The following is a 12,436-nucleotide window of genomic DNA, read 5'->3' as shown; positions in this document are numbered from 1 at the left end:
TTAAATATTAATAAAACTCGAACAACTGTCCTCCAGGTGTTATGAGAAAAAGGAAAATTAGAGCCTTCGATAAATTAGGTTTCAACAAACGGAACTTCGTAAAGAAATCCAACATGTATTTGTAAACTTTTAAAGCCATTTAAGCATCTTAAATGAAGCTAGCATACATGCTATTAAAACATAGCAGAAAGTTTTCAACCTACAATATGAATATTCAAAACTCTGGAGACAATTTGGTGTCTTCACCTAGCCTAAAGAAATTCAGTTCCTGAACAGTTTATCTGAATTTTCATATTTTTTTAATTCTGCCAGAAACATTACAGCGGGACATTATATATACTTTTTATTTATTTATTTATTTATTTTAATATAAACTACGTGACACATTGTTGTTAGCGCATTATTGGACATAATAAGTTTGGCTTTAGACTCCGATGCTAGCTAGCTAGCTCCCTAAAAGGTAAACAAGCACCATGGGAGCTAGCTAGGGTGCTAGCTAGCTAGCACCTGGGGCTAAAGCCAAACTGTGGCAAGATTTTTACTTTTTCTGGACCTGGATTTGCCCCCTCTGCTGCTGATAAGTAAAGCAGAAATCAGAGTTAGCCTCAAGACATTAGCTTTGAAGCTAACGCTGGGCTAACGTCCGTTAGCTTCCACTTCCCATGAGTGATTACAAATGAACAAACAAGCCAAGTACATTTTGAGTGTACTTGGGTTCAAAGTGATGGTGGAAAAAAAAATTGGCCTGCTACAACAACAACAACAACGTGAAAACAACAAACGACTTTCTCACTGCGCTGTAATAAGAGGCACATTAACGTAGAATTTAATATCCGTCTCTGCGGGTTGAACAGCAATAACGCTCGTCGGCGTTAAACAAGCTCCTGCCGGGTGCCTTTTCGTGCCTCATCTTTTCTTTTTTTTTTTCTTTTTTTTTTGTTTATGAAGCTGCCCTGCCATTGGCTTGCATTTGGTCATTTCTGGGGCGGGGGCAAAAAAAAAAAAAAAAAAAAAAAAAAACTGTGCTGAGAGTCAGCCAGCTCTAGATTGGATTAAAAATAATAAAGATGAGTATCTGGGCTGCGGCCAATGACACCACAAGCTGCTTCGGTTTAAATGTCCTACTATTTCATTTCAAATTAAATAGCGGACACCACAATCGTGTGTGCGTGCGTGTGTAACCTGGAAGACGGTGACTGTGGCCCAAAGCAGTGAGTCAAAATTCTTTCTGTCGGGTAGCGTGTCGCCGCTGTCTTGCCGCAGACCAAATTTACATCCAAACAAATGCATCCCCAAGATACTGCGCACACAACAAAAGAAAGAAGGCGACAATGCGTTATTTTGTCACATGATAACCTTTATCCAAACACTAACATCCACAAAGGATGCACAAAAACATCATAATAATTTAAAAAAAAAACTAAAAAAAAAAGTACATATAATATTCAATAATTTCTGCCTGAAAAGAGAAGTTTGCCCCTTTTGGGTAATTTTGGTGAGTGTAGTCGTCAAGCCATGAAATTTGTTGATCATAAGGAGACCCACCAAAAAAAAAAAGTCTCAAGAATCCATGTCAACGCTGTTGTTATTTTGTTTTGAATTGGGCCTTTTGGTTCAGTCAATTCAGTAGTCAGTAGTAAATTTGGTGGATATTCCTATCGCAAACGGACCCACAAAAAAAAAAAAAAAAAAAGTCTTAAGAATTCCATGTCTGGTAAGAGACAGGAAGTCAGACATTTTGGTTTGAGGTGGCCAATTCAGCTCACTGAAAGCCTAAAGCCACTACTTAGCAACATGAAATATTGTAGGTATGCTATAATAGGTAGACCCACAAAAAAAAAAAAAATCTCAAAAAGCCATGTTTGGAAAAACCCCATGGAGTCAGCCATTTTGATTTTATCGGCTAGGTAGCAACTTCCTGGAAAAGAAAATTCAACCCCCAAAGAGAGTGTCCTTCAGTAACAATTTTGGAGGTTTGTCTATCATGGGCAGACGTAAAAAAATAAAATAAAAATAAAAAAATCAAGAAGCCTACAAACATAGGAATTATATTATTTAGATTTAAAGCAGCCCTTTGTCTTTGTAGGGGCATCCTGAATTTCTAAAAAAAAAGAAAAAAAAAGAAAAAAAAAGGCAGTTTTACTTAGCAATCTCAAATTTGGTAGGCATGTCAATCATGAGCAGACGCACCAAAAAAAAGCGCTTCGTACCTGACAGCTCGCACATAAAACTGCCGATTCTTGAATGATCGTACCTGAAGATGAAAATAAAGAGCATGAGCAGCATGCAGAAGGTGGCCACGTTGTCCATGGTCTTCATGAGCACCACCAGCTGCCTCCTCAGGGCCGGCAGGAAGCGCACCAGCTTCAGCACCCGCAGCAGACGGAAGGTACGCAGCACCGACAGACCGCCCTCCGCCTCGCCTACGATCTCCCACACACTTGACACGCATTCAATCCAGAGACACATCAAATGTTCAGGTGGGAAAAGAACAAGAACATCAAAATCCCCTCGAAAAAAGGTTGCAGCGCGCCACCTGATGATGACGATGACGCTGTCGAAGCCGTTGTAGGGGTTCTTGATGTAGCCGAAGAGGCCGAGGGCCAAAACTTTCAGCAGCATCTCCAGGCTGAAGAGACTGGTGAACACCATGTTGCTGATCTCCAAAACGTCCGTCAGCTCCTGCGGCTGAACACGACGATTGCTTTAGCCTGCTCGGAACACCTCAACAAAGTGGCTTTTTTGATGAGATCACTTGTTGCTAGGTAGAATTGGTTGCGTAGAACCAAGTACTTGACATAAGCCCAATTCATTGTTTTTAGCTAACTACTTGTTGCTAGGCAGACTTTTAGCGCTAAATGTTTTTTTTTTCTTCCCATTTACAGAATAAATGAGCATACTTCATAATAAAACAGCTTTTGGCACAGCAACTCAACTCAACTCCACTTCACGATATTACGATACCACGATTATCGATATTTTGCTCAGGTAATAAAACCACGATAATCTCTGATAAATCGAATCATAAAATAATAATAATAATAATAATAATAAATATAGAAAATCATAAAAAATAAATAATAAGAATAAAAATAAAATAATATAATGCATATATAAAAATATAAATAAAAAAATAAAATAAATAATAATAATAATAATAATAACAGTAATAATAATAATAATAATAATAATAATAAAAACTACGCTCATGAGTCTTCTTCGCCTGAAGACTTGCGTCCATTTCTCTGCCCCTAGTGGCCTGCCAAAGTAATTGCTCAATAAGTCATGAACAATGAAGCCGTTTAAGTGGCTGGATATCAACTACAAATATCGCGATACTTGCGTAGACGTCTCGATAATCTGTCGGGACACAAAGTATCGCGATTTATCGCGATACCGATATATCGTCACGCGTCCTAATGTTCACTGCATGCTGAGCCAAGATATCCTATTGGCCCTTGAATGCTCTGAACCAATGGCAGCTTTTTTCATGTTGGAAAAAAAAAAAAAAACCTTGGTATCGGTACGATATCGGCATCGAGCGATACTGCTAAACTGGGTATCGGAATTGGTATGAGGGGCCAAAAACGGTATGGGAACAACACTAGTTTTTACAAGGTTGTTGCTAGGCAGAATTTCGTGTTAGGCAATTGCTTTTTCAAAAGGAAGTCAGATGCACACAAGGACTTTGCTATTCAAAATGAACCACCATTACTTACATGTTAAATTTGGGCCATGTGAAGGAATGCGGGGTGCGAATTTAAGCGGAGGAATTAATTGGGAGCCGGGATTCAATTAATTTTATCTGGACAGAGTGACATTTGCATAATTTCAATTTGTACAACAGAAATACATTTCACATTTTAACTCTTAACTTTAACCTCAATAAAAGCAAGTTTAGATTGTGTACAGTATATAAAGGGGGTTAAAACAATGCAACTGGGGGAGGGTAGACGCCACGTGGAACGGGGTGACATTTATTTATTAGAGCGCACGTGTGTGTGTGTGTGTGCGCGCGCGACATCTGGCAGTGCTGCAGATGTTCTCCGGAGACACCTCTGCAAGTCTCCAAGGTGTTCCAGAGTGAACAGAACGCTGACAGCAAGGTCACGTGAGTTGGAACGAGGAAACGTGCAGCGCACGCCGCGGCACGGATGTTGTCAAAACAGGAAGCCGCATTGACACCTTGGAATTATTCAAAGCGGTACCATAACTTGAAGGAAAAGCCGGAAAACCGGTTCCTTCAAACTGGTTTTGATTCGGAAAACACGTACATCAAGATGATCGAAGTACAGCCGTCAAAATTAATAGATTAATTGACAAGTAATCAATTATCAAATTAATCAACAACTATTTTAATCATAGAGTAATTGTTTGGAGCCTTTTTTTTTATTTAAAGTTGTCCAAATGCTCTAATTTCAGCATATAAAAGAGTAGCTGTTGACTGATTTCTGTAGTCCTTGATGAAAGAAGATGGATTATCTTCTGTGGAAAGGGATACTTAACTCCTTGAGCCATTTTCAGCAGTAAAAAGTGAATATTTTGTCGATAATTAATGTGGTAACTTCATTTTTTTCCATGTACAATTAATACCTTTAAAAAGTAATTTTTCAACTTGCTGTCAACCGATGATGACATCACCTGTGCTGAGGAAGTAGGTAACGACCAATCATGGCTCACCTGTTTTCTGGGTTTGCTCAGTTTACTGACCAAACCCAGAAAACAGGTGAGCCATCGGAATTTCATTCTGACAATTATCAGAATCGGGCCCTCGGCTTGATCCTTACGAAGCATCCGTCCATCCATGATCTGAACTGCTTCAAAAGCGAAATTGTCTTTACTATTCACAAAAAAAAAACATGGGCTGCTAGTTTAACTGAAGACTATTAACTCATTTACTCCCAATAACGTATAAATACGTTTTTTTAATGTTCTAAGTGTCCCAAAGACGTATTTATACGTTTTTTTATGCTAGAGCATACAGAAGGCTTTGATGCAGCCTCTCAACTTCAAAGAACGGTTGCAGAAATGGTAGTTATTACACAAACGGCCAGCAGGTGGCAGCAGAGCAAAGGAGATCAACCAGGGCGATGTAGAAAAAAAGCTCAATTACTTACAATTTTAAATCGATTTGTGAAAACTGATGAAACTTAGCTCTCTTCTAATGCTAATTGCTGCAAAACGGAAACAGATAGAAACATACTTTTTTTTTTTCTTTTTTCCTGATGAAAGAAGAGACTTTAATCTCTAGCAATTGAAGACAATATTCTGTGGGCCTTCCAAAATCAGTCAAAATCCAGTAAAACAGCCGGGAGCGAACGGGATTGCAAAATGTGAAAATGGCTGGGAGTGAATGAGTTAATAATTGTCTTTGATATTTATTTACCAAAACGTGTCTGGTAAACGATGAGCACTTCTTTGCGTCTTCTCTGACCTCTCTCGTCTCGGTACTTAATAACAGAGTCCGAGTGGTGTATATTTCTTTGGCAGGCTCTGCTGAGATGAAAACTCCGGGATGTGTCTTACAGTTGAGTAAATAGGCCAAAAAGGCAATCTTCCCTCAGCAAATCATCAAGCCTTCACTGACTGCACTTTTGCTGTCTCACCCTCGCGTCGCTCCCTCCCTCCTTTCCCTCCCTCACTCTTGTCCAAGGGTCACACTTTAATTAACACTTCAGGTCTTATGAGTTACACGCACACACACACACACAGCGGCGATCTCATGCGAGTCGTGCAGCAAGTGTTGATTGCGGCGTGCCTCTCATTGAATCCGGCATGCACGTCATTAACGCGCCCATTTATCGCCGTCATCGCGGCGTGAATAAATCGAGCCAATCAGAGACCGTAGAGACAGGAAGGTACGATCGGGGGGGGGGGGATGCGTCAAATCATTTGCTCACGTGCGTCGGCGGTGACTATACAAGTTTCACTGGCAGTTATTAAACTTGCGTTTAAGCTGATTGTGCATTCCAAAAAAAAATAAAAATAAACACAACATCAAACCGGTCACAGTTCGTTTTGGCCGATAATCCATCATGAATAAATTATGCTAGCGATGTAGCCTTGGCAACAAAAATGCCACCTTTAAAAAAGTTGTACAAATCCTTAGACGACAGCATCGAAGGATTAACTTGGTGATTTTTTTTCATCTGAATTTTTTGCACCACACATGCACACAGGTATGGCGGACCAAATTTGCCAAAATTAAAAATAAATAAATAAATAATAGCGTAAATATAAATGAATATAAAAATATAATTCAAAAATTGAATACAAAAAATAAATTAAATGGAAATAAAAACAACAAAAATATATATCCATAAATTAATAAATAAAAGTAATAAATAAAAAAATAAATAAATAACAAGATTAAATAAATAAATAAATAAATAAATAAATAAATAGCAAAATAAATGTGGAAATAAATAGAAAAATAAATATATATAAATAGAATTAAATATCATCCATCCATTTTCTTGACCGCTTATTCCTCACAAGGGTCGCGGGGGGTGCTGGCGCCCATCTCAGCTGGCTCTGGGCAGTAGGCGGGGGACACCCTGGACCGGTTGCCAGCCAATCGCAGGGCAATTAAATATCAACCAATAAAAATAAATAAATAATAGTGTAAATATAAATGAATATAAATATATAATTCACAAATTAAATACAAAAAATAAATTAAATGGAAATAAAAACAACAAAAATATATATATCCATAAATAAATAAATAAAAGTAAAACAAAATAATTAAATAAAAACCAAGATTTAAAAAAAATAAAATAAATATCAAAATAAATGTGGAAATAAATACAAAATTAAATATATAAATAGAATTAAATATCTATCAATAAATAAAAACGCTCAGCTCTCATATTTATTTCCTTCATGTGGCTGGCGGCACTCTTGTCAGGACGAAATGCTATTCAAATGAGGGGAGGGGGCGGTCCTAAGAGTGTCTTGGGTTGGACAAGGAAGTCTCGTCGGCTTAGGACCGCCCCCTCATTTGTACATTCCGTCCTGACAGAACGTCTGCAGCATGAAATAAATGTGAGAGTAGAGCTTTTTTTATTGATTGGTTGACCTTTAATTCTATTTATATATTTATTTTTATAATTGTTTTTATTTTTTAATATCATTTTTTATACTTTTATTTATTTATTTATGCATATATATTTTTGTTGTTTTTATTTCATTTATATTTATTTTTTGTATTTAATTTTTTAATTATATTTTTATATTCATTTTTAGGCCTATTTGTATATATTTTTGGTATTTATTTATTACCATATTTAAATTTCGTTTTTATTTTTGTATCTATTTTTACTTTATTTCCACGAACAAACACATACAGTTGTTTTTTATTTTCATTTAGATGTATTTTTTTGCATTTAATTTTTGAATGATATTTTTTTACATCCGTTCTTATTTGTACTTTTGTTGATTCATTCATTTTCAAAAAGTGTCAGTTATGGTCGTCCATACGCATGCACGCGCACATACCTGTTCATGATACTCGATCCCCATGGACAGCGTGTTGATGAGAATCGCAATCATGATGCCTCTGTTGAAGTATCTGCTGCCCACAATCAGCTCCAATTTGGCCCTGAGTTCAGCCCAGCATCGAGCGCACGCCCGCCACAGGGGCCCCTTGCCCAGGCAGGGGGTCGGGCTCTTGCAAGGCGGCTGCGGCGGCGGCGGCGGCGGCGGCGGCGATAGGGGGCTGCTGATGACGGGGCCTCGCTGATGATGATGCTCGTAGGCCGCCTCATTTTGGGGGTCGCACAGTTGGTTGTAGTAGCTGCAGTACGGACAAGCCGACGACTCCACGGGGACCTCGCCCGGCAACGGCAGCGCAGGGTGGGCCGCGCAAGCGCCTGCGCACAAACACGAAACGCGCCATCATCGGTACGGGCGAGCGGAGATGCCTTTGATGTCTACGAAAACAAGTCCTCGCCACGGTCTTTGATGCTTTTTTATGTATGTCAGGTTCGCAAAATACATCTATCAGTTTCATTGAAGACCAAATTGTCTTCAGTCTTACAAAAACATGTCCTCTAAATTGCCTTTGATGTTTGTTTGTTTTAAATATATAAATAAGTCTGAAAGTGCATTCAAGTCTATTGAAGATATATGAAAAATATATCTATATTATAATATATATGATATTGTTATTTGTTTTTATATCAGTTTTTATTATATTTTTTTATATATATTTTATATTTATTTATTTATTGTTAATACATTATATTTTTTTTATTTATTAATTATATTTGGAGGTGTCAAAATTAGTGCATTAATTTTGATTTAATTTAAAGTTCCTTTAATGTCACTAATTTTTTTTAACGCACGATTAATGACCGCCCGTTACTTGGAAAGTAACAATTCCACTCGTAACGCAGCAGCAGAGACATCCAGTCAAAATTTAGCAGTAATGCATTTATTAATAATACATTATATTTGTGGAGACTGGGGTCAAGTTGTATTTTTGCAATTTTAAAAAAATGTGCATAATTTCACGTTACTTCATGTTAAAGATTAGATTGCTGTTATTATGAAAAGAAAAATTCACTGCAATCATGCCATCTAGTGGCACAAAAATGGCCAACACAAATCAATATCACACTCTTGTTTTTTTCAGTACATCTTTTTTAATTTTAACTCCATTTTATGAATTATGAAATTGTTGTATCAATGACTAAAAGATGCTGCCATATTTTTATTCGTTTAATTTTAGTTTATCTATTCTATTACTATTATTATTCTATTCTGTCCTATTAATTTAATTTTAGTTTAATAGTTTATTTTTTTCTGCTTTTGTTAGAGTATGAAAACTTAAAAAAAATATTTTCTTGTTCATTTAGAACAGAAATAAAAGTTGCGATTAATCGCGAGTTAACTATTGAAATCATGAGATTAATTGCGGTTAAAAATTTTAATCGCCTGACACCCCTAGTTATATTATTATATAATATATATAAATATGAAAAATATTAACATGAACCTGTATGTCAAGACTCAAAATTGTCTGCACGAAAATACACCTGAGGAGGTTTACACCTAAATTGAATTACGATTTCTAAAGACTGATTCCAAAATATGCATGCTAGTTAGTAGTTTCGCTGGAATCTTGTATTTGCAATTATTTATTTTATTTTATTTTTTTTGTGAGCGCTGGTGGAGCTTCTTCTGATCTCCTGCGTAGTTTGTGCACAACAACAAAAATCAAGTCAATAAGATGGAAGCTGCTGTTGGGATTCTTGGTGCAAGTGGGGGGGCGGGCTTTTATTAGAAGTGCGAACGTGCGAGCATGTGTGCGCGGCACATTTGAGCGCAATCATTAGCGAGCGGCTCGAGGGGAGAAAAAGAGACGAAGAAAAAAAAACGGCGCTGTGACATAAAAATCAACGAGTCATCGAGCGCGAGCGCTTCTTCGGCGTCGTGACCGCCGGGTGGCGTTTCCCTGAAGAGCGGGCTGAATCCAATCAAGTCACTCCGTCATGTGTAACTGTACATAAGCCCGGCGTGAGGCGGAAACTTCCTGCCCCGAGGGCGTCAATCTCCAGAAATGCCTACTCCGCTTACGCCGGCTTCACTGATAACTCCAAATTGTCTTTGATGTTTATGAACACACGTGCGGCTGCGTTTGGTTCATTGAAGATGATATAATTGTGTTTGCCAAAGACACCGTACGCTCGTTTCGCTGATGACTCTCTAAATTGACTTTGATGTGTTTGGAAACACAAATTGAATGCTCGGTTTGTTGTAGTCTACGTTGTCTTTGATGATTTCAAAACCACGCAGTTCAGGTTAACGCATTCACTCGCAGCCATTTTCACTGGATTTTGACTGATTTTGCAAGACCCACAGAATATTGTGTTCTATTGCTATAAAAACACGGAACATCTCAAAAGAAAGATTAAAGTCGCTTCTTCCATCAGGAAAAAAAAGTATATTTCTATCTCTTTCCGTTTTGCAGCTAAGTTTCATCAATCTTCACATTCTTGGCCAATCTCTTATATTCTGCTGCCACCTGTTGGCCGTTTTTTGTGATAACTACCATTGTTTTAAGCCACCTCTTCATGTCAGAAGCTGCATCAAAGCCTTTTTTTTTTATCACCATTATTCACAAATCTCTTTAGAACTGTGGGCAAAACAGCTTGTCTTCAACATGGCCCTGGTTGATCTCTTATACTCTGCTGCCACCTGCTGGCCATATTTGGAATCACTACAATTGCGTCACCCGTTCTATACAGTTCAGATGCTGTAGCAAAGCCTTCTGTATGCTCTAGCATAAAAAAATATATATAAATACATCTTAAAAAATTTAAAATAGAACGTGTTTATATGTTTGAAGACTTTTATTGTGACTTTTTATTATTTTTTATTAACCTCCCCACAATATCGTGGTAATTATCGTATCGTGACCTTCATATTGTGATAATACCGTATTGTGATGTTTGGATATCATTACATCACTACTCTATAACCATTTTTTTTTTTTTTTTTTTAACAAAATTCATGGTTCATTGGGTACAAAATTGTCTTTGATGTTGGCAAAAAAAAAATAATAATAATGATGATGGGGTCCTCAAAGTCTCTAAATTATTTAAAAAAAATCAAAACTCCAAAAATAGACGCGCTAGATTCACTGAAGACGCAAATTGTGATGTTTACAAAAAACGTAAGAAGAAGCTAAATTGCTTTTGATGTTGACACATGCAAGACAAAATTATTTGTACAAAATCATGTGCCCATTGGTGACTGATAATAATAAATTCATGTTTTTACGAAAACCCTTACACCAGGTTTACTGTAAATTGTCGTGCGATTGTGCCAACGACTACCAAACGGTCTTTGATGTTTACAAAAACATTTCGGAGTAAGCCGAACAATAATAAGCATTGTTTTACATTCAAAGTAACTAATCAGACTTGTGTGGCTTGTGTACAGTATTTATCTTTTTGTTCCAGTATCCACATGTGTAAATGAGCCCAAAAAGTAAAATCCGCTTTTGTGTAAGATGACTTTTGTGCAACAATAATACCTCCAATAGGATTAAGTCCCTCCTCAAATCCTGTCGTGCGCTGTTTGCGCCCCGCTACTTAGCTTGAAACCAATTAGGATGAGTGACAACGTAGTGTGTGCTCATTTGATATCATCTTCCATATTGGACACAAGCTCATCTTGTTATTTACTATAATAGTAATGGGGGGGTTGCAGTAAAACAGCAATCATTTTAACGGCTAGTACTTCGTATTACTTTATTACCAGGATACACCAGGATGACTTCAATGGCCTTTTCAAGTGCTGTTAATTAGTGGCCATTGTAGCATAAGGCACTAAAGTTGCAAATTCCCCTTGAAGATGTCATTAAAAAAAAAAAAAAAAAAAGACATCAAAATTAATGAAGTTTTGTGTTTTCGCTGTTGGGGTCAATGCCCCGACGTGAGCCACCAACTCACCAACATCGAAGCGCATCGTCTTTCTCAATGCATTGTAAAAAAAATAAATCAGGGGTGTCCAAACTTTTTCATTTGAGGGCCACGTACAGAAAATCAGAAGGACGCAAGGGCCACATACTGTTATGAATTTAGTCAGTTTTAATTAGTTTTCGGGGTGGTTCTGTTAGTTTTTTATTAGTTTTAGTTCTTTAATAAATGCTTAGCTTTAATTTAGTTAGTTTCAGTTTTAGTTTTTTGTGTGTTTTTTAATGTGTATTACTTGTGCGCAATATTTAAAAAAAACACCATGGCCGCAACATCATTATTCCAGTTTATATCAAAATCAATCTACGAAAAATCACATTTGAAATCATCCCCAAAAGCTCATATATTAAATTAATTACCAAAGACTAAGACAAAGGACATTTATTTTAGTTAGTTTCGTAAACATAAAATGTAGTTTCAGTTAGTTTTCTTTTTTTTTTAAACAGCCTCTTCGTTTTTATTTTATTTCGTTAACGAAATTGTTGCTTTGAATTTTAGCTTTTTCGTTAGTTTTAGTTCACTAAAATAAACTTTAATAGCACCTGTGTTTTTCGACACCCTCCCGTCTTACTTTGACCGTCTCCAAACATTTTTGTTTTTATTTTATTTGAACTGACTCAAATGCCATTTTTTAGCATAGGTCCCGGGCCGCTAAAAAAATGGACGACGGGCCGCAAATGGCCCCCGGGCCGTAGTTTGGACACCGGGGAAAATAAATAAATAAATAAATAAATAAAATTTGTCCTTATAATATTATATATATGAATAAATAGATGTCAATCAAAAAAAACAACCCTCGCTGCATTTTCACGACAATTGCAATTGCCCCACCTGGCCTCAATGCAAGTGGACTGTAACAAAAATACTATTAAAGCAACCCCCCCCCCCCGCCCCCAAAATGCGACTGATATCCCGGCGTGTCGTTATAGTGATATACAACAAACTCGCCT

The 12,436-nt window shown here is 37.0% G+C and overlaps 1 protein-coding gene across 3 annotated transcripts in view; it reads right to left on the bottom strand.

The window, feature by feature from the left end:
• LOC144020531 (voltage-dependent T-type calcium channel subunit alpha-1H-like) overlaps positions 1-12,436 on the bottom strand; it is a 75,855-nt gene that overhangs the window by 29,548 nt on the left and 33,871 nt on the right. For 2 of the 3 annotated variants that reach the window (XM_077524105.1, XM_077524106.1), the window contains exons 10-13: positions 7,501-7,874; positions 2,537-2,688; positions 2,255-2,440; positions 1,183-1,300 (exon numbers count right to left, since the gene is read on the bottom strand). In XM_077524105.1, the coding sequence (XP_077380231.1) occupies positions 1,183-1,300; positions 2,255-2,440; positions 2,537-2,688; positions 7,501-7,874 (830 nt within the window). The remainder of the gene's footprint in view (positions 1-1,182; positions 1,301-2,254; positions 2,441-2,536; positions 2,689-7,500; positions 7,875-12,436) is intronic. The other variant, XM_077524107.1, reaches the window with a different exon arrangement.

Source organism: Festucalex cinctus, chromosome 6 (genome assembly GCF_051991245.1).
Source record: "Festucalex cinctus isolate MCC-2025b chromosome 6, RoL_Fcin_1.0, whole genome shotgun sequence".
NCBI classification, from domain to species: domain Eukaryota; kingdom Metazoa; phylum Chordata; class Actinopteri; order Syngnathiformes; family Syngnathidae; genus Festucalex; species Festucalex cinctus.
The sequence above is the reverse complement of the archived record's forward strand: the minus strand, read 5'-3'. Positions and strand labels throughout refer to the sequence as shown.